At 41.5% G+C, this 23,092-nt stretch overlaps 2 protein-coding genes across 3 annotated transcripts in view; both read right to left on the bottom strand.

The window, feature by feature from the left end:
• Window positions 1-12,403, bottom strand: part of LOC103752038 (Golgi apparatus membrane protein TVP23 homolog B) — a 20,462-nt gene extending 8,059 nt beyond the window's left edge. Inside the window, exons 1-5 of one of the 2 annotated variants that reach the window (XM_017795069.2) lie at window positions 12,270-12,403; window positions 10,243-10,325; window positions 8,266-8,410; window positions 2,604-2,693; window positions 942-1,070 (exon numbers count right to left, since the gene is read on the bottom strand). In XM_017795069.2, coding sequence (XP_017650558.1) covers window positions 942-1,070; window positions 2,604-2,693; window positions 8,266-8,410; window positions 10,243-10,325; window positions 12,270-12,281 — 459 coding nt within the window. In that variant the 5' untranslated portion in view covers window positions 12,282-12,403. The remainder of the gene's footprint in view (window positions 1-941; window positions 1,071-2,603; window positions 2,694-8,265; window positions 8,411-10,242; window positions 10,326-12,269) is intronic. The other variant, XM_029557575.1, reaches the window with a different exon arrangement.
• Window positions 12,404-13,058: 655 nt separating this feature from the next.
• Window positions 13,059-23,092, bottom strand: part of Cdrt1 (CMT1A duplicated region transcript 1) — a 38,066-nt gene continuing 28,032 nt past the window's right edge. Inside the window, exons 11-13 of the mRNA XM_029557574.1 lie at window positions 21,173-21,331; window positions 18,976-19,250; window positions 13,059-15,802 (exon numbers count right to left, since the gene is read on the bottom strand). Of these exons, the coding sequence (XP_029413434.1) occupies window positions 15,261-15,802; window positions 18,976-19,250; window positions 21,173-21,331 (976 nt within the window). The 3' untranslated portion in view covers window positions 13,059-15,260. The remainder of the gene's footprint in view (window positions 15,803-18,975; window positions 19,251-21,172; window positions 21,332-23,092) is intronic.

Here is a 23,092-nt window from a genome sequence, read left to right as displayed (position 1 = left end):
CATGAAGGAGGGTTCCAATATAAGATTACTAATTTAAGTAAAAATAGAACTTCCAAATACCAAGGGAAAGCAAGTTTATATAGCAGAACAGGAACAAGAATACTAAAATCCAAGGAAGGAGGTATAATTAAGGCCAAGATATCTGACACAAGTAACTGTTAAGTGGAATAAACTCAACTATTATAAAAGCAGGACTCACCATCTGGGTTAGGTAATAAACTGCCTTTCAAAAAACCGCAGTACTATGCCAGACTTGGCCTTTAATCCCAGCCCTGGGGAGGCAGAGGCAAGCAGATTTCTGTGAGATTGAAGCCAGCCTGGTTTACATAGTGAGTTCCAGGCAGGCCGGGACTAGTGAGGCCCTGTCCAAAACAAAAGAAAGAAAAACCAAAATGGTAGTAACAATATTTCTGTCTCACACACTCTTAGATCCTTCTTGTTCCCACCATCGGCAGACAGAACTTAATTTCCATTCCCTTGAACATGGGTGAGTGGTGGCCACAGGGTCACAGTGAGGTCAAACTGATTCAGCTTGCAAGCTGGATCAAGCCAAGTGGTGCCCTGACCCAATCACCATGAGGCCAACACACTGTAAGCCCAAACTAAACCATGTGGGAGACATCTGACCTCATAAAGTGATGGATGTCCCCCAGCCATTCCTGTCACCAACTATAACTACTAGAGACCTCTTACCAGTCTCCCCAGCAGAGCCATTATGACTGCTGCTCTAAGCTGCTAAGTTATGGGGTATCTATTAGCAGCAATAGAAACCAGAAGGTTACCAAGCAAGATTTTCTGAAAAGACACTCTACAACCACTGATGTCACAGAAACTGGGGAATGGCTGGTCCCCCGTTCTCAAACAAGAGTTGAAGAAAAAGAAGTTAGGAAACACAAGACAAGCCTGCCTATTCAAGAAAGGTCCTAGTGTGATTTACTCACCAGCCACTTCACTTTGAAGGAGAAGAGTGCACTGAAGGCAAATATCACCCACAGAATTGGACAGGTGATAAGTCCTAACCAAAAGATTCTTGATTCAGCCTCTGAAACAGTTTTATTTTCTTGAGTTGAACAAAAAAAAAAAAAAAAAAAAAAAAAAAAAAACAAAATTAACTCAATCATTACTGATGTGAGGTTTATCAGTAATTCTTTTTTCTTTTTTAATAGAAAACATAAGGGCTGAAGAGATGGCTCAGGAGTTAAGGGCACTGGCTGTTCTTGCAAAGGACCTAGGTTCGGTTCCCAGCACCCACATGGTGGCTAACTGTTAACTCCAGTTCTGGGGATCCAACACCCTCTTCTGGCTTCTGCAGGTACTGGATGCATGGATGCTCTTACATTCATGCAGGCAAAATACTCACACACATACAATAAAAATACAAAGACAATACACTACCTCAAATTCAAATAATAGACAATCCAAGTCCCAAGTTATAACCAAAAAGGCATGTTAGTGGCTCTACAATCACTACAATCTTAGTAAATGATTTTAGTACATTTACTAAGTTTTAGCACAAGAATTATGCGAGTTCATGGCAGAACAGTAAGACATAGTTCTGGTAGGCTTCTACTCAATTCTTACACTGGTACTGTCGATTCATAGGGAAGCTTTGCATGATCCTTTTCTAGGTGAGAGTCAAGGAAATCAAAGTTGCAGTTATCCTGGAGACTTTATGTCTTAGCAAACCTCAGGAATTCCTAAGGGTGACGAGTTATTTCCAAGGTAAATTTTGTATTAAGGAATATAAGCTCACTGAGCACAATGCTGCTTTCTGAGAAGTATTACCTGGCAAGGCTCTTCAAGCAGCGGGCAAACAATTTAATTGGTAGTGTTGCCAAGATTCTTATCCTTTGTCTCCCAAATTAATTTCCACAGGGAAATGGAATGTTCACTATTAGGAAGCAGAGTAATCCAAAACAAACAAGTTCCAAGGTTCCTGAAGGCACAGGTTTAAAGAATAGACTGATGATTCTGACTTGTACCCAGCTGCAATCGTTTTTTTATCAAAAACGGAAAATGACTGTGAACAACATTTAAAAAGATATAGGAACGGTATCTGCTAAACACAGAAGGATCCAAGGTAACACCCAGCAAGGCAACAAAGCCGAGGTCCACTGGGAAGACATGGTTTTTTTTTTAATATTTTATTTATTATTTTTATTTTATGTGTATGAGTATATTGCCTGCATATGAGTGCACCTGTGTCACACAATGCTGCGGAGGTCAGAAGAGGGTGTTGGATTCCCCTGGAACTGGAGTTAAGGATGGTCTGTAGCTGCCGTGTGGGTGCTAGGAATCGAACCTGGGTCCTTTGCAAAAGCAGTCAGTGCTCTCAACCACTGAGCCATCTCTCCAGCCCCGGGAAGACATCTTTTATTAGCAGTCCCTGAAGGGCAGCTTAGCATGCAGTGTCATCAAGAGGATTCTGGCCCAAATATGCCACTTTGTTTCCAGTCTGGTGCAGTCAGACAAATCCGTTATGCTTTGGAAGGCTGCCTGGGTTAGTACTAACAAGGCAAGTGATCTGCAGTACTGTTTCCATTGTGACTCCTTCACCCTTAAACACCAGTAGGACTCAATCTATACATAATTTATCAGTTTACCTTTCTGGATTCAAACACCCAGTGGCTCTTTCCATCCTCATCAATGTGGTTCCACCAACGTAGGCCAACCATTAGTCTACCTGTGACATTCTGGGAAAGATTAATATGAACACACACACTTTTAAGTATTATTTTAAGCATTGTAAGTTCATAACTTACTGTACTATTTCACTAAATTCTTTAGCTCTAACTCTATAATAGGCAATTAACAACTATCTACAAGACCTGGATAAAACACTGACCAAAATGGCCACACCAAGATCAGTGTGAATGGTGCTTATAGGATAAGCATCAAGTATACCCATAGGCATTACTCTTTCTCTTCTCCCTTAAAGTCACTTGCTTTTCCTCTAATGCTCTAATTTCTTTCTAGGCCTTTCTTTCCTTCTATTTTTATTATTTATTTTTAAGATGGGGGTCTCTTACCATAGCCCTGGCTGGCCTAGTACTCACTATATAGACTAGGTTGGCCTTGAATTTACAGTGATCTTCCTGCTTCCGCCTCCTGAGTGCTAAAATTACAAGATGCAATGCCATGCCTATCCTAGACTCTTTTCTCTTTGGCTATTATGAATGACCTTCTCCCCCATGTCCTAACTATAACTACATACATTTTACATCCATGTACACAACTCTAAATGAGACCTCATTTAGTCTCTCAAATATACTAAGCTCCTGCTTATTAATGCAACAAATTATTCTGCAAGTTTTCCCAATATTTATTTATTCAATAAACACTATGCACCTGTAATATAATATTAATAAAATTATGACTATTAGCCTCCAGTATTTTATGAAAGAAAGGTCAACCAACTATCAACAGCAATAAGTACTGTCAGCATAATGTATGGACTACTTGAAGACTACAGCAGGAATCTGATCTAGTCTGCATATCACAAGATGACTTCCTAAAAAATCAACAATAATCAGTAATACAAGGCATGTTTAATCAGGAGTATCCACTAACAGCTTCAGTTCAGGGTCCACCAACTTGGATGGAGAAAATTTTTCTTCCTTCTCATTAACTCTGGCTAAGTTTAGCATAGCTTTAAGTTATGTATATAAGCAATAAGCTATGAATGTAAGTAGAAATAACAAGATCTTGGACTTTGTCACAACAAAAGTCAGGTATTTTCATGCTGTATTTTACTGCAGATATCCCAAATACTGTATATACTTATCACTAATTTTACACTTTTTACACTTGCTATTTAATCTTACCATTAATGTGACCACACACTATATATTGAATCAGAAATTTACCTTTTAAAATAATTTTAATTATAGACTACATTTTAGGACCCCCCCCCACATACACCCAAAGCCACAGATGTTCAAGTCCTTTATAAAATAGCATAGCATTTTCATGAAATCTATGTGCACATTTTTAAATGTTTAAATCAGCACAAAAGATGTGAATGCTTTGCCAATGTTACACCATATTGAGAATAATGACAAGGTAAAAATCCGAACATGTTCGGTACAGATACAATTTTGTCACCATTTTCAATCTAGTTAGTTGAATGCACAGATGCAGAACCTATGTGGATACCAAGGAGACAGAAGGCTGACTGTATTTCAATAAGACTTCCTTTATAATCTTATGTACTTAAAAATACTATCCGTGGCTTCATGAGCACATGAAAGGGGGCCACAAAAGCACTCAACTGATGGAGGAGTGAGAAGAGCATTCCTGACAGAGCAGCAGGCACAGAAACCTAAGGAATGCCTTAGATTTATGAGACTTGGTGATCAATCAACTGGCTGGTAAGTATCAAAGAGGCAACGAAATATTTCTGACTGCTCAAGTTAAAAAAGAAGAGTGACTTCCAATCCCTGGAAAAGGGAACACTTATGGAAGAGGACTATTTGTAGGGTAGAGGACAACTGCCTTTCATGTATGTTGGGTCTGTGACCTTCATAAGAGCCACCAAAAAACCATCAAGATGCCAGACAGGGACCCCTGAACCTGTCAGCACAAATCTGAACAGAAAGTTAGCTCAGGGGTCAACACAAGTCCTAGAGCAGCAATGAAACCTGGAAGCAGAGATGACACAGCTTAGAAAGCAAATGCAGAAGTAGAGACTCAAAAGAACTAAATTCACATTATAAAAATACTGACATTTAAAGGCTGAGCAGTAGAGAAAAGCTGGCAAAGGAGAGCAGGCATTCACTGGCATTTTCAAGAGCAGCTCCTAGAATATTTCAAATTCCCCCACGTTCTAATTCTTCACTTTTATCTTTTTAGTTTATCTTTCCTAATTTTTCTCAGACTATTTTAAACATCTAGACCTTAGCCCTTTATTTTCACATTTCTTTTCTAATAATAAAAAGCCTGTAGCCTGTATTTCTTCTAAATTCAATTTTAGATTCATTCTAAATGTTGGTTGTAAGTGATCATTGTAAGATGCAAATAACTGATACTTACATTTTTGTTTCATTGTTAAACCAAGATATTTAGCCAGCTTACTTTATTAAAATTTTTTTAAAATATTTTTTTGGTTTATTTATTATTTTATGTATGTGTGTTTTGCCTGCACATATGTATGTGCACTCACGTTGTACAGTGCCTACACAGGCCAGAAGAGGGTGTCAGATCCCCTGAAACTGAAGTTACAGTTGTTAGCTGCCATGTGGGTATGGGAACCAAACCCAGGTCCTCTGCAAAAGCTGTCAGTGCTCTTAACCACTGAGCTATCTCTCTAGCACCCTAAAAAATTCTTTTGATAAAACATTTTTAAATTGATTTCTACCTTTGTTCCACTGAACCACAAAAATGTAGGTGTTTTGACAATTTACTGAGTTTTCTTCCTAATGATTCTAACAAATTTCTGACAGAGTTCCACAGGCACTAACAAAAAGGAATCTCTGAACACAGAAGGTTCCAAATAGTGCTGAGGCTGACTGAGGATGTAGCTTAGTTACTAGGGTGCTTGCCTAGAATGCACAAAGCCCTGGGAACTGAAAATCCTCAGGCCCATAAACCAGGTATGGAAGCACAAGTTGTAACTAATACACTTCCCACTCTTTATTTTGCTTCCTGTGTCAACTGTTGGATATCTACAAGTAATTCTGACAAAGATAAATGAATAGGATTTTTAAGCCCTTGAATTTAAAAATAAAAAATCCTATCAGAAATTGAACTATGTGACTATGTTTTTTTTTTAAAAAAAAAAAAAAACTCTCCTTCAAAAGGATTTAGTTAAAAGCTGAGCATCTCTGATCTAAAAATGCAAAAATCTAAATTTCTGTCATGCTGCCGACATGATCTGGAATATTTAAGGTTTTGAATTTCCAGATTAGGAATAGTCAACAGGTAAAGTGTATGCAGACATTCCAAAATCCAAACAAACTCTGAAATCTAAAACACTTCTGGTCCCAAACATTTTGGGTAAAATTACTAACCTGCATAAGAGATTGGAACTTACAAAGAACTGACTGAAGGTCATGTTCTATTTGGGTAACAGGAAAAGTAAGAACAAAGAGAAACATTCATCAAAACAAGACTGTTGCCAGGATACTATAAGAACAGTTAGAGCATAATGTAACTAGAGAAATTCAGAGAAATAAAAGTCAAAGAAGAGTGCCCAGAAGAAAAGCCTAAAAAAACAGACCTTTGAAATCTTCCTTTTCAGCATTATGTGGCCTAAAGAAACTGGCCACTGCCAAGCTAGCTACTTCTGATACCTCTAAGAATTTAAAGCTCTGAAAATGGCTGCATTGGTGGGCATAAGACTTGTAACACCTTACTAATCTTTAAACTAGCACATATGTCTTCTAAATTCCAAAGTTAGCCTTTGGCTATTATTTGGTGGTTGTTTTTCTTTGCCTTTTTTTCCTCTCAGGATTTCACCATGAAAATTTTCAAATACACAAAAATGTAAATTTTACAGTGAATTCCAAAGTACCTACACCTAGAGTCTAGCCAATTATATTTTACTACATAATCATCTATTTGCCTATGTCTCTATCCTCCCTCTCTTTGCGGGTTGGCCACCAGTCCACCAGGGCAGGGGGAGCAGAAGCGGCAAACGGAGTCAGGACGGCCAGTGAGCACTGACGGAAGAAAGCCCTTCCGGGGAAGCTGGTTTCATGGCGCAGTGAAACAGCAGTGATACAGCCCCAGACACAGTGAAACAGCTCTGTTTATTCAGTGGGAGAACTAGAGAATTTATAGTGTGGAGGCAGTAGTGAAAGCCTCAGTTGATAGGTGCTCATAGTATGCTTTATTTACATGTGGCAGTGGGCTCCTATCTTCCAGACTATCAGGCAATGCCTGATTATCATATAGAAAAAACCTGGGGGTAGTTTTTACTCCAGGTAACTATGCCAAAGGTCATGTTCCAAATAAGATCAGCCATCTGTGCTTGGTGGCACTTTCCAGGTAAGCTAGGAAGAGAGCAAGAGGCCCCCTGCTGAAAAGGGGAGTCCTTCCATTTGGTGCCGAGCCCCTTAGGGCTATCCGGACATGGAGAACTACAACCCTAACAGCAGGGTTTCCCAACAGGATTTCACCATGAAAAATTTCAAACACACAAAAAATGTAAATTTTACAGTGAATTCCAAAGTACCTACACCTAGAGTCTAGCCAATTATATTTTGCTACATAATCATCTATCTGCCTATGTCTCTATCCATTCATTTACCTACCTCCCTAGCTATCACTGTCTCTGAGATTTTCTTACAATCCTTTCTATCAGCAATTTCCTACCTTGGCATAACTGACATTTTAAGCAGGGTAACTGTTCTAGTTTGTTTCTCCATCGCTGTGACAAAACACTGACCAATACCAACTTAGGGAAGAAAGAGTTTATTTGGCTTACATCTCCTGGGTCACAGTTTATCAGGGAACCCAAGGCAGGAACTCAGGGCAAGAACCTGGAGGCAGGAACTGAAGCACAGGCCATGGAGGATCACCACTGCTTACTGGCTTGCTCCCCTGGCCCCTGCTCAGCCTACTTTCTTATGCAACACAGGCCCACCTGCTCAGGGGTAGTACCACCCACAGTGGGCTGGGCCCTCCCACATCACTCATCAAGAAGAGGCCCCACAGACATGGCCACAGGCCAGTCCAATAGAGACAATTCCCCAACTGAGGCTCCCTCAACCCAGGTGAGTCAAGTTGACACTGAAGGTATCCAGAACAGTAACTCTTACTGGGGCTGTCCTGTGCATCATAAAATGCTGAGGCAGACCTTCCTCTACACACTAGATAGACCCTCCCCACCACCACCTACCCCAGCTGTGATTGTCAAGAGTGTTTCAGACACTGACAAATATCCTATTGAGGCAAATTTGCCCGCGGTTGAGAAAGAACACTCCAAGGCACCCAGGATCTTTTGCAAAAAGCAGATGCTGCTTAAATATTTGTAGACAAAGCATACTAGAGCTTTATATAGAAATTATACACAGAATATTCACAAATGGCACTGAAATAAAACCAGTGATACAGACTAGAAGCAGTGTACAGATTATAGCCTGACACATGGCACAGATAACTCAGGAGTATTCATGTGGTTAGATACATTCAGCATTTAAACACAGATAAAGCCTAAAGAACAGAAAGACCAATAACAATCTAAATGTCTTATTTCTTTCACTGTTTATACATTCTTTGAATTCATATTAAGTACAATTTCAAAACAGAAACAACAGGACTTACCTTTACTGCCCAAAAGTCACAGGACAACAACAAGATAATTGTGACCATACAGGCAATGAAGCTGCTGCTGAGCAACTCACAAAGAAGATAGACTACAATTGCACTGACTCGGAAGAACAGGTGAAAAAACGATGCTACGGGATGTCTGAAAAGCAAAGCATAACAACATCAATGCAACAACATGCTACTCCAAGGACCCACAGATGCACATGAAAATCAACTTAGCCATGCATAGCTGAGATCAGAGAAGGCCTGAGAGGAAAGCAGGCCTTTCTTCTTCAGTCCCCACTACTTAAGTCCTATTGTCATAAGAAAATGTACTATATACCCTGACTTTGACACCTCACTGAATAGAAATGCTCACAAAATATCTACCAAGAACTTTACCTAGCTTAGATTATCAAATAATGTCAAATTAATTCCCAGACCCTGAGAAGTACTTCAAGTATTAAGAAAATCACCATCAGAGTTGTGGTTTTTTGGTTTTTTTTGGGGGGGGGGGTTGTATGTGTGTGTGTGTGTGTTACAGAATCTCACTATGTAGCCCAGGCTGGCCTCAAATTCACAATCTTCCTCCCTCAGACTCCCAAGTGTTTAAGATTACAGATAGGTACCATCATGCCTACTATTTTTTAAACAGTTTTATTGACATATGAGTCCAATATCATACATTTCACCTACTTAAAGTACACAGATTAATATTCATATAGTCACATTTGTAAAACCATTACCACAATCAATTTTACAACTTTTTATTACTCCAAAAAGAAACAATACCCACTGGCAATCATCCTCAATGCACCCGACCTCCTAGGCTCAAAACAATAATCCATGTCTATAGATCTGCCTACTCTAAACATATTCATATAAATAAAAATCACTTAATACTTTGTCTTTTATGACCAGTGCTTTTCACTTAGCATTGTGTTTTTAAGGTTCGGTCAAATTTTATTTTGTTAAATGAATTTCTTAATTTTTTTATTTATTTACTTTCATTTTAAGTGTATGAGTGTTATGCCTGTATGAATTTAAGTGTACCCATGTAGTGCAGTGCCTATGGAGGACAGAAGAGGGCTTCAGATCCCGTAGAACTGGAGTTACAGATGGCTGTTAGTCACCATGTGGGTGCTAGGATTCAAACCCAGGTCTTCTGCAAGAACAATCAGTACTCTTAACTGCTAAGCCATCTCTCCAGCCTCATGAATTTATTTAGAAAGAACTAAATTCAGAATAGAAATATGGTTGACTCAGGAATTTTGTGTTACCTATATAAAATTTTGAAATTTGCACCAATAAATCAAATATTTTTACAGAAATTATATAAAGAAATGGTGAATCCCCCCAAACAGTGGCCAGGATGGAATTTCAAATGCCAGTGTTCAAATACCTGGATTTCCTAATCTGAAAACTCAGTACTGAATAAAATTCTAGGTCCCACTTACTCCTAAGAAAATCTGAAGTCATCTCTACCTCTAAGTCAACTGAACAACCAACATACAATTTACAAGCTCACTGTGACTACTCTACCTTAAATCCTATTGAGTATGAAATGTCCCCATGGGCTGATATGTTGAAGCCACTGATGTGTTGAAGCCCAGGTTCTCAGCTGATGGCACTGTTGTGGGAGGTGCTGGAACCTTTATGAGGTGGGCCTCACTGGAGGAAGTGGGTTACCTGGGGCAAGTCCTTAGAGCTTTGCCTTCTTGTGGCCCTTTGGATCTTTCTTTCTGCTTCCAGGCTGCCATGCCATGAGCAGTGTTTCCCACTACAACCTTCTGCTACAATGTCCTGCATCACTGTGGGCTCATAAACACAGAGCCAAGTGACCATGGATTGAAACCTCGGAATATATAAGAATAAAATTTTCCTCTGTCTTCTCAAAGCATCTAAATGTCCCACATAAATCCCATCAGCTGACACCAACATGTAGAAAGAACAGACTAGCCTCTAACACAATTGTGTAATTTAACCTTGTACCTGATTTTGGACTTTTTTGGTCTATTCGTTGTCTCTTCTTCTGCATCGAACAGTGAAACATCTTCAGTGTCATCATTACTGTCCTGTCAGAAAAATTAAGTATGAAGAAAATAAAATGCAGCACTTACATGCCTGCTACGTACACAGCTGCATAACTGTCAAGGAGAAGATGAACTCATACCACAGTTACAAGCACCAGGAATTCACGACCTAGGAAAATGGCACCTGCAGAGCCTGTACCCTGACTCCAATCATCTGACAAACAACACTGGCAATCTAGGAATCAGCTGACCCCAGCCCCTGGGCTCCTGGCCCTTAAGAAAACACTGGGGGCTGGAGATCAGTAGTCTCAATTACTCTCTTCCAAGTCGGAAAGATGAAGCTACTGGTGGTTTGGCTCCTTCATAAAACCGTGAGTGTGTTCTATTTCCATGACTCCTCACAATGTTTCCTCTTCTTACCTACGGGTTAAACCAACTATCAGGCCTCTGGGACTTGTCCCAGCATTTCCTCTTACTGGAACTTTATTTCCAAAAAACCTTTCTATTGGGTCTATCTAATCAGATTATAAAATTCTTCAAATCTGAGTGATGTTCTAGAAGCCCCATAAGGTGTTGCCAGGAGAATCCTGAGAACTGTGGAATGCTGCTCATCACCTGGAAGGCTGAGTCAAGATGATGGTCATCAGTTGGAGGCCAATCTGGGTTAGGACCATTTCAAAAAAGGAAAGAGAAATTAAAGTTTATCTTCATGCTCACATGAACAAGATTTTCTAAAGGGGGGAGCAATGGCAGAGTGGGGTGGGGAACTGACAATGTAACAGTGGCTTTGCTGTTGGCAAGAGGAGATGGAGCCAGTGCTTTAGAGGTGACCCAAGAATGGAGCACAGAATTCACCAGAATATATGGATGATTATGAACAAAGATGCAGGCAGGTGAGGAAAGGTATGAAAATTCCTTCCTGGTGGCCTGTTTCTCAGTGAAACAAGTTTATCAGCTGACAAAAAGACAAAGAAATAAATATTCAAGGTTTCAGAAGTTTTAATACACAAATTGCCTGGGAAGGGGGAGAAGACTGCAGAAAGGTAGAATGCCTAGCAGGTGGAAGGTGTTATCCTAGGTTCAAGGGTTCATGGTCCAGGTTTAGGAGTAGGACCAGTTGACAAGACTCTCTCTTTCCTCAGCTTCCTGCAGGCTGGACACACATTCTAGAGAATTTAAGCCAGGCTGGATTTTCTCCATTCCCCCACAGCAAACTTTTCTGACAAAAAAGTCAGGATGTCCCATCTTCAGGTTCTTGGTATGTATGTCACCACCCTGTCTTTGTTATAATATCTGAAAATATATTTTGTTCCTCAATTTGGTCTCTCCTCCTGATACCTGTCGCGGATCCCATCACCTTCGGACACCCCCACCCCAACCTGACAGTGCAGGGAAATAAAGTTGTCCATACTACTCACTCCTATCCTGGATTAAGAACTGTGGTGTGGTAATCCTTCTGGAAATTACTTGTGAAATAAAAGTTGATTACATTGTGTTTACAGCTAGCTAGCCGAGAGCCAAAGGGTTACAACAATATTAGTTCTAGGGACACAAATGGGATAACCATAGTCCAAGTTTGGAAACAGCCACTTGAATGCAAGACTCTAGCAGTCTCCTCTCTCGGCAGGGCCGCCGGGCACCCCTAAGTGTGGGGGGGATGGGACGAGTAAGGCCTGCAGGCCGCGCCCCTCATCCGCGCTCCTGCGCAGGGTGGGCTTAGAGACAGGGAGCCCCACCCTCGTCCCGCTCGGCTGGAGACCGGCTTCTGCACAGCAGGCCCTGCTCCCCGCCTCCTCGGTCACAGGTGCCCCCGAGGGCTCGGCGCCCCCAGCCCTCTCCGGACGACCAGACAGGCCAACCACGGCTGCAGCCCAGTCCGCCCACGCTCGCAGGGAGCAGGGACACCGACACGACAGTCTCGGGACGCCCCGCACTAAGCCGGGCCCGGACCCCAACGCCAGAACCAGCTCCCGGCGGAACCCTCACCTGTGACAACATGGCGGCCCGGAGCCAAGCCCCACTTCCGGGAGCCACGTCAGCGCAGCAGCCTCCAGGTCCGGTCTGCAACAGACGTGGGCTCTTCACCACGGGCCAGGCAACCGTGCACAAGCTCCAGACTGATCCGGCTTCCCCGCCTCATTTTCCCTTCGAGGAGCCTCATAGGAGGAACTATCCCCGGAACCGGAAGATAGGTGGGCGTGGCCAAAGCGCCAAAGCTTTGGCGGTGGGTGTGGCTGATGATGGGCGGGGCCATGGCGTGCATCTATACACACACATATACATACACACGCGTGCATTTATTTGTAGTCGTGGGAGGGGCGGGCGGTGGCCAGGGACACGCCGCACGCGTGCTAGGTGATGGGCGGGGCCATGCAGATACGCTCGATAGTAAGTGGGACGAGAAATGGGACAGGGTGATGGGCGGTGGGCGCGACGGCCGGTGGGCGGGGCCATGCCGCTAAGCGTGCTGGGTAGTGGGCCCGGGTTCTGGGGACTTAGAGAGCAGCGCCTGCAGGCCTGGAAATGGGTCTAAGCCGAGAAGCAAAAAAAAAACTGTTAAAAGAGAACCGCTAACAGTGGGCCATAGTGGTTTCATAGGAGAACATGGTTTTTGCTGCCTCTGAAGCGCACACTGTCATTGCTGCCAGCTTCGATGCCCGAGTGAAGAGAGGGAGGACTTTAGTCTGATTTAACTTTTAATATATTACGACATGTATTTCTGTACAACCTTACTTTTGATTATTATAAACACTTAAAAAATAAATGTGTCTTTGGGAAGGGATAAAAAGTAAGAACAAAGCAAGGGGACTAGGATAAGCAACGGGGGTGGGGGGCGGGGGACACTGTTAGGAAGGCAATAACCTTAAACCAGGAACAGGAACAGAGGTTGGAACCGGATTTCAGTGCCTGCCCTCTATTATCAATTCTATAACAAATCTCGGTGTCCTTACAAAGTAATTAGTAAATGGGAGATGTTATTGTTAACTACTGTTTAAGTTCACCTGCTGATGGTGAGCTCTTGCCTAGACCTAAAATTCAGAGAATTTAAAGCCACTTTTGATTTATTCATGAGAGTCTATTTGTATGTATTAAGTGCACCATGTCATGCAATACCCACACAGGTTAGAAGAGGGTGTTGGATCCCCTGGAACTGGAGTTATGGATGGTTGTTATCCATCATGTGGGTACTGGGAACTGAGCCTGGGTCCTCTCCAACAGCAGTCAGTGCTTTTAACCACTGAGTCATCTGTCTAGCACCTTAAAGCCATCTTTGAAACTGTGGTGATAGCAATATTTTATTTGATCCATCTCGTTGTAAGACTCATGGGATGTGTATCCCCATCTTTTCTTTTGTATAAGATTTTATATTTTTATTATATGAATGCTTTGCTTCAGTGTATGTATATACATCTGACCTGCATGCCTGGTGCCCACAGAGGCCAGAACAGGGTTTCAGCTCCCCAGAAACTGGAGTTACACACATGGGTGTTGGGAACTGAGCCTGCAGGCATAGCAAGTGCTTATAACCACTGGGCTACCCCTCCAACCCTCACCTTTTCTTAACTGAAGGGATTCTTTTCGCTGAAACCCAAATTTTTTTCTGGCTCTTTACTAGCACTGCTTCAAACATATTATCAGAATAGTGAAGAAATAGCAACAGCTCCCCGAAGAGAGAAAGCTTGGCAAGTTAACTGCATGTCTACACATGAAGGTGACAGATGACTCTGTAACCTTAGACATGTTTTGGTGTCCTACCTTGTGTTTGAGGTTTGTATGAAGTTATCTTTTGGTGGTTCTTTTGATATGCATTCAACTTGAGTTCATGGCATCTTTTAACCATTTAAAACAGTTTGCCAGGAAAGTGAATTTCTGATCTTTTTGTTTGGAGGGATTTGGGTATTTTACATTTTGAAGTTTTTGTTTTAGGGTTTGGAGTAGTGGTTTGTTTGCTTTTAAAATAAAATAGGATGTTACTATGTAGCACAGAGTGACTTAGATACAGTTTGAATAGCCCAGGCTAACCTCTATACTCAATTCTCCTGCCTCAGCCTTCTGCATTCTAGGACTTAAACCAAAGGTCTGGGTTGTGTTTGCCTCTGAGTAAGGGCTATCCCTTTTGTAGGAGGCTGGAACCCTTCAGTGATCCATGACCCCTTGGTAGATTAATCTTTTCCAATGACCTGCCTTGTCTCTGACACCGTCCCCTAAGGTTTAAATAGGAGCATCAACACACCTGATATTAGTGCCTCTTTTCTAGAGAATATGAATGTGCTTAATTTTCTTCTGATGGAGTTTATTCTGAGCAGGAAAAGCACATATAACGTTCTAAAGTCGACCTGTTGAGCTCCCCTCACCCATTTACTTGAACTGAGTTTCATTCTGTGCAAAGATTCCAGGAAACTTTGATGCATTACCCAGATAATTCCATTGTTAAAATTTGCTGGAAGCAATGATAATCCTAAACTGGTAGTGATGAGTGGCATCTACTTTCCATTGATCACCTCCTTACACCCATCCATCAGTGAACTTGCCTACATCTCCCATAGTGGAATGCAGATGGCACTCTCTCCCTGGCTCCTATTTTCTTACTGTAATACTCTTAGTTCTTTGGTTCATAGGAAGTTTCACATTAATTGCCAAGGAAATGTTAAAAAAGAAAAGTCCAAACATCAACACCCCCTTGTTTTCTGTTTGTTATAATGATGCAGCAATTTCCCAAGCCTGGTTTAGATAAACACATTTTGTCCAAGTTCAGGGGTTGCTGTTTTCCCTTGTTTCATGAAATTATCAATAGGCAGACCTTTGATCTTACAGATCCATGCAGCTCTACTGGCTTCTCCTGGATTTATGACTTTAGTGGACTCACTAGCCTGGTATTCCTTCATCTTGGCTTCCCCATAGCCTTTCTCCTCCTTCATAGTCAACAGCATGAACCCAGTGTTTATTCGAAGAGGACAGAGTTGTGTAGAAATGAGGTCATTCTTTCTTGAGAGCCAGGGTAGCTGTGCCGCTTCGTGGAGCTAGCATGTGGTTCGGTTTGATGACCTGCATGCTGGTCAGGGGGCCTTTCTTGTGCATTGCCCCACTGATTGAACTGGACAAGAGCTCTTTGCCCCTTAAACCACCAAAGATCCTGGAGCAGATAAGCAGGGGCTGGGGTACGGTGGATTGGACTCTGGTACTATGCAAAGATTTTTTCAAGTTGGGCTGCAGTTTCTGGATTTCAGGAGGAATATTGGTTTGTTTCACATCCATGGTAGGATGACTGAGTCGCAACTGGTCAACAGCATCTTGAATTGATTTTCCTTTGAAAGTTAAGACCTTCCTTGGGTATGGAATTGAAGGTCCCCAGGCATCAATGACTTGGGTTCGGGGCCTTTGGGGATAGGCAAATTCCTCAGAATTATGGGCCTGTTGCAGTGCATTGACAGTCAGAAGGAACCGGTCAGGTGTCATGGGGACATTCCAGGACTTTTTCTTTGGATGTCTGATTTCTGCTGCACGAATGTCCACACCATCTGTGACTCAAAAAAGAAAGAAAAAAAGAAACAAAAGCAAATCCACATTGCATGAAAATATTAAGCATTTATGCATGAAGGGTGAAGCCATGATAATAGCTAGGCACACTGAGGTCTTGAGGTCTTGATGCCCAAAAGATGTGTCATCAAACAGCCCTGGTGACACCAGAAAGGACTTGTTTTTAATGAGAATGCTAGTATTTGTGTTAAGTGTCATATTTTGAAGGCAAATATGTAATTCCAGTGTTCCACATATTCTTGAAAATTTCCTGTGGGAATGATGGTCAACATCTCCTTTATGATCCACAGAAAACAAGTCTCAGAGATTTATAACATTTATGCTTTCAGCAATGACTGCATTGCAAAGATTTGTTAATCACTTTTCACTGTTTCCTCAAATCAGGGCTGCTTTCTAAGAATGTTACTCCTGGATGATGCAATGTATCATAGCACAGCTAAAGCTAGATTCCTAAAGAGGAGTTCCCAAATATTTTGAACAATATAGTGAATCCAAAACATTCACCAGGAGAAACTCTTTTCAATATACTTTATAGTCAAGGCATCCAAGGTATCTAAGACCAGTAAGGTAACAAAAATGTCTCTTGGCTAAACAAATCAATTATATCTCTTCCACTCAGCCTTTTTCAATCCCCATAATACCTCACAAAAATGCCAAAACATTGCCTTCATTTTCAAAGTAACTAAATCAAGAAAAGGAGAAGTCACTTCGCTAGTCTGTCTGGAACTTAACAAGTAAAAATCTAAACCCTGAGCTCTACTGGCAAATAAACATCAATAGTTTATTGTACATACATTTCCCTAAGCCACCAGCTTGTACTCCAAAAGGGACAGATTAGATTGGAATGAAATTTCAGTTTGTTCCCTGGTCTTTCTTAGCTCAATGATGTTTTATTAAAACATATAAAAATTAGGAAAAAACAATGTCAAAATCTTCCCCTTTCCTTCCAGACCCAGAAAACAAATAATTTCTCCTCTTTTATAAAAAGGAATTGTGATAAGCTCACTTTATTGTCTGGAGTTTTGTTGGATGGAGGAAGTTGGTTTTGCACGATAATATATCTTAGATCTCAAGTCAATATGCCTGCATATTGATCCTCATTGTACAAAATTTGGCTGTCATGTAATATCAATAGTATGGGGTTGTTGGTTTTTGTTGTTGTTTTTTACTATTAGCCATTGCCCACTGGTAGACCTATCATTTGTTAATAATAAACCTTAAAGAAATGCAGATACCATTTTTACTTACTATATAGGGAGGTGCAGGGTGACAGACAATACCCAAAGGTGGCATAGGTGTGGAGAGAGCTCTTACACATTATTAATGGCAGTATAAGCTAGTTCCGCATTTTAAGTACAACCGTGGAAATAGCTTTCTAGCTTTTGAGTGTATTTGTGGCTCAGCAGTTTTACTCCTTGGACTTCACTCTACAGGTAGACCTGTGCATATACACAGATATAGGGTGCCCGTGCCTAGGACAGTCCTTGTTGGAACTTACTTGTTTTGACCTTACTTTGAAACCAGTTTGTTCAGGGAGTTTGTTTCAAAGGAACATTATTATTACTCAGAAAAATTTTAAAAACATTTCAAATGTTTACCAGCACCCTGCAAAAACAACAAAGGGCCATCCTCGAATCCTAGCCGTGGTGTCCAGTAGCACTTCTTAAAATCCCACCCCCATTGCTCCCCTGCCATGTTCTTATGTCACATACATAGCACACACCCCTAACTCCTTCTCTTCTCTCAAGAAATCCCTTACAAGCAGCCTCACCTCCTCTCCCCTCTTCTGCTACTCATTACTCAGATTGATAGAATACAAGAGGTGAGGAGGCTGCATGGCGCCAGGCCTTTCACCCTCAAGTCTTAGTAAGGGTACAAGAAAAAACAGTCATTCATAGAAGCTACTGATTGTATCATTCTTGAAAAAGTACAGCTATTGGCTTGCGGAAAAACCAGACTAAGAGAGAGAGACCGGGAGGGGTCGGTGTATCTTGACACTAATTCATACTAAAACATTACCATTCATCTTAACGTCAGCTTCAATTTTTTCTCCCCAATTCTCTTGACTATCATCCATGCCATCTGTGTTCCCAGGAGTAGGATAAGCTTTCTTTCTGCCCTCTGTCCAGGGTGCTTTTGATTTGCCATGGCTTTCAGCTATCTCGTTTAACATGAATGAAGTGAGATTTAAAAAGAAACCATAGTCATTGTATTATTCAAGTAGATGTAAATAGGAGGGGCACTGTGATAATAGTTCAATGTATTTTTACTCAAAATACCACTGTACTCTTACTGTCACATGAAATGTAACCAGAACTCAAAGGTCTAGATCACATCATGGCTCCCCGCCCATATACTTTGCCTACTGAGTAGCAAGCTTCAAACATTATCTGAAACTCTTGGTTTCTCTAGAAGTGCCTGATGACTTGCAATATGATATGTTTGAAGGTAAGTTGTTGGTGATCTGTGGAGTCTGTGGATCCAATTTCATGCCACATAAAGGGTTGGTAAAAGTAGGAATCTCCTTAGTCTAACCTACATACAATTTATTCTTCAGATGTAATAAATGCCATAAACCATGTCCACACCCCCATCTACAGTTCATAGACATAGGCACACACACACACACACACCACACACACTTCTGCCTTATAACTAACATGTTCGGGTGCACAGATAATCTCCCAAAGGTCTAAATAATACATTCTGTATAGAACATTTTTCTGTTTATAGCAACCTCTTGTCTCTCTTGAGGAAATAAGTAATATATGTTGGGGGATATTTGTTGCTTGGTTTTTGTTGTTTTATGATAAATATTGAGATTATTCTCATCTACTGTACAAAGATTCTAATAAGTTTGAATATCTAACTGGTGGAAATCAAGAGATTCTCTAGAGCTACAAATTATTTGGTGGATCAAAGCAATGGCTCCCACCTTCCTAAAAGGGTAGTTTTTATATCTAGAAACTTTTGATAAAAAGCTCTCTCTCTCTCTCTCTCTCTCTCTCTCTCTCTCTCTCTCTCCCTCTCTCTCTCTCTCATACACACACACACACACACACACACACACACACACACACACACACCTGGCACCCCCCCTTCCCCACCTCCATTGGTTTTCATTACTGAATTTGCAGTGATTTTGTTCCTTTACCTGGGGAGAGCTCCTTGGTTGGCTTCAGATGAATGTGGGACTTCTGAGATTTATTTACTGGGGACTCCTGGGTCACAGTTTGTTTACTAGACACCGAGTCTCTGAGGCTGTGAGCCTGAGTGCTGGTCTTGGACAGCACCTCCCCAAGGCTGTTTTCTTCCTTCTCCTCCTCCCTGTCCTTACTCTTCTTCAGTTTACTTCTGTCCGGGGAGTACTGCCATTTTACATTTTCGAACTGGAACATGAGGATATTGCTGTTTGTGTTGACCACCATCCTGGAACCGAAACAAGATTGCCCACAAAAGGGACATGGAGGCCACAAAAATATGCATTGTCATTGCTGTCCTAGCTAAATCCCTAGGCCAAGGGAGCAGTGCCCCAGGCATTGATGACACAAACAGGTTGGTTAAGGGTCACAAAGGAGGGAAACAATAAAGTGTGAGACAAGGTAACTTTTAACAGTTTTCTTTCAAAGATAACTGTGAAAAAGGTACACATGTTCTGATTGCTTTGCTGTTCAAGCTAAAACACTTCCAATTAATTTCCAATTCCAGAGTGTCAAGTATCCAGGATGCTCAAGACAGAAGCTTCAGTATTCCCCACAAGGATGTCTGGAAAGTCACTCTTTTGGTATTTTGTTTTTGTTTTGTTTTTGAGACAGGGTCTTCCTTAGTCCCAGCTGGCTTGGAACTCACTATGTAGACCAGAATGGCTTCTATTCCCCAGAGAGCCTCCTGCCTCTGCCCCCCAAGTGCTGGGATTAAAGACATGCTGTACCATGCCCAGCACTTTTCTTCTTTTTAAGCTCAGTTTATAGACTGTTTCTGTTGCCACAACAGAGGTAAAATCTCTCTATAGGGAGGGCTTCTCTCCTTTCCTGAACTTCCACACAAAATCAAACATGACTTCAGGGCACGCTCCCTCCATGATCTCTGAAGACAATGGAAATATAGACAGAATATCTCTGCTGTGTAAAGCATGGTGAGTTCTATTGCCTGTAATCCTCACTCTTATGTCCCAGTGGCCAAAGAGATTTGAAGCTTGCATCCCTAGTCTGCAGTACTGCCTCCCATCTCCTACTGGTGTCTTTCATTTTATCTACTTCTTTACATAATACAAGCTGCTTTCCACTCTCTATGTTCAAATTTCCTGGAACTATAGCAAGAAATTAAAATACTATGTATAGGTGCATTTTCTCCCTAAAGGCTGTAGTTTTAAGATACTAGCTTCTAAAGTAAACTTTTAGGAAAGTGACTTGTTGAGGCTAGAAATGCTGAAATGGAATTTGAGAAATCAGATTCCATTAAGAAATCTCTTTCCTGTTTATTTTCACTCAAATCCAAAGAAGATCATCTAAGCTGGTCATTGCAGCACACACCTGTCATCCTAGTACTCTAGTCTTAGTATTTAGGAGACATAGGCAACTGGATTACAGCTTGAAGGCCATAAGGCTCCATAAAGACCTTATTTTAAAAAAGGAAAGAAAAGAAACCCCAAACAAACAGGTAATCACTTCTAATTCTGTGAATGAACTAAGGTTAGAGATAGGTTTGTGTTGTTATTGTTGTTTCTTACTTTGTTTTATTTGGGTGCTGGGAATCTAATCCTGGGCCTATACATGATAAACATACCCTCTGCCACTGAGTTGGACTTCCCACCCACCTTGTACAGCATAATTGCTTCTTAACTGAAAAGTATTAACTTGCTTATGCTTCCTACCAGTCTACCAGAACCACATTTTCCTTGAAGATAGTAAATAGTATTAATGAACTTTAACTAAACAGAAAGTAGTGTTGTTCAGGGAGGTTAAATGATGTCTCAGGTGAGCCTGAGATAAAATTCATAAGTTAATTGTTTGGTTATTTTCAAATACTGTCAACCTGAACCTGTTCATGTACAACAAGCAGTGCAGTAAACAGTGAGCTCAATCTCAGAACTAGTTTCTGCAAATCTTGCTTAGCCCTCCGCAACACTCAGAGCCCTTACAAGTAAATGAAAACTCACTGCTTCCTAGATTACCAAGTTTTGGGCAAAGCCCAGTTAATCTCGCACCAGGAGATCACACCATAGCAGCCCAAACTGGAGGAAAGCACTGCATACCGTGTTCTCCCACAAGTAAACCCAGAGCTAGTGTCCCAGAAGAGAAAAAATTCAAATAGAATTCTTTATGGCTCTGCCCTCCACACCTACCACCCACCTGTTTCCCTGATAAAAGACGTTCAGCACAGGATCACCTCTGGCATCGACTTTTATCACCTTCAGACAGTTGCCATTGAGGAAGCTGTAAATGCGAATCTTGCCATCTGCACAGGCGCTGAGGACCCGGAGATAGAGCAGGGACACCTGCAGCACCTCCCTGCGTGGGAACAGAGCAGCGGGCAGCACATACCTTCTGGCAAACTCTTGGCTTTGCTTGGAGTTTGGAGCATTTTGTGTGTGGTTCTGAGGCAAGAGCCTTATCTATCCTTGAAGTGGTGTTTCCATTATTTTATAATTCTGGCTTTAAATCATTAACCTTCAGACATACCACTTCCCATTCTGCAGCTACTTTGCAGTTTGGTCACTGGACCACAAGGTGGCAAAAGGAACAGGGAGATGCCACAGTTTAAGAAGGGGGGCGGGGTTAATCTGATAGACAGATGGCCATATTTTTTTTTCTTTGCAGTCTGAACCTAGCTCTTATACAAAAATCCTTTTGAGAATCATTGTTTTGCTTCTTTTTAACACAGTATTGTTGTAGAAGAAAGGAAACTAGAGGGCCAAGGATTAACATATAAAACAAGCATCTTAAATATGAAGTTAGTTTCTTTTTGGTCCTCAGTTAGTAGCTCTCATTCTTTCAGAGAATGAACACCTTAAGGAAAATTATAGCTTGGGATGAGATTTGTGCATGTGCTTTTGACTGATAGGTAAGGAAGGACCAGGAGAAAACCTGATAGATACTGCCAACAAACTCCTCCCTCAACAACAGGGTGCATGTTGGACCCCATGTACGTGTGGTTTATTCAGTTCTGACAATTATAATACCTTATTTTTGTTAATGGCACTGAAGAATTTAATGACATCCACTTGTTAGCTCCTATATGCAAAAAAGTCCATTAGTCCCTGACATCTCTCCCCATTTAGGTTTGTTGTAGCTTATATTTGGGTTGAGGGTGCTCCCAGTGATTCCTGTGCTAGAAGCTTGCTCTCTAGGGTAACACTGTTGAAACTTTTAAGAGGTAGGGCCCAGTAGAAGGCAGTTAGGTCACCAGAGATACTCCCTCAGCAGGGACTAATAGAGTTCTCACATATCTCCAGTTATTAACTGCAAAAGCCACTTCACACAGTCTTTCTGCATGAAACCAGTTTCCTTTTTGTGTCTCCACTATGTTGCGATGCAGCCAACCAGACCCTCAACCACAGACTGAACAGGTAGGGTTGCCTGATCTTAGATTTTCAGATTCTAAAACTGTGAACTACAAAAACAGACCTCTTTTGTTTACAACTCCTCCAGTGTCAGGTACTTTGTTAGCATAACAGAAAATAGCCATGCAGGCACTAATGCAACTGGAGAAGATGCTAGAGGGTAAAAAAAAAAAAAAAAAAAAAAAAAATCTCTCCATTTCCTCCTCCCTACACATGTACATAGACTTCAGGTATGCCAACAGATTTTCTTGGACACAACTCTTCATATTTTCGCTGAATGCTTAACACCTAACCCAGCACTTGTCCTATAGCAGGCTTAAATAAATTATGTGTGTGTGTGTGTGTGTGTGTGTGTGTGTGTGTTCTAAAGGTGACTGCATATGTTCTCAGAGTATGATCACTGCTACAGACTGTTAAAAGACTGAAACTACCCCTATTTGGCCTTAACCACGGTTGGATCCCAGGGCCAGATGCAGAGTTTTCAAGGTCCTAACCATTAACAAAAGAGAAACAAAAGGCCTCAGAAAGTGGGAACATGCTTAGCATATTAAAAACAATGAGGCCAGCCAGGCGTGGTGGCACACGCCTTTAATCCCAGCACTCAGGAGGCAGAGGCAGGCAGATCTCTGTGAGTTCAAGGCCAGCCTGGTCTACAGAGTGAGTTCCAGGACAGCTGGGGCTACAGGGAGACCCTGTCTCAAAAAGACCA

The sequence above is a fragment of the Nannospalax galili genome, unplaced genomic scaffold (assembly GCF_000622305.1).
Source record: "Nannospalax galili isolate Female #2095 unplaced genomic scaffold, S.galili_v1.0 scaffold146, whole genome shotgun sequence".
Classification (NCBI taxonomy): Eukaryota; Metazoa; Chordata; class Mammalia; order Rodentia; family Spalacidae; genus Nannospalax; species Nannospalax galili.
The sequence above is the reverse complement of the archived record's forward strand: the minus strand, read 5'-3'. Positions and strand labels throughout refer to the sequence as shown.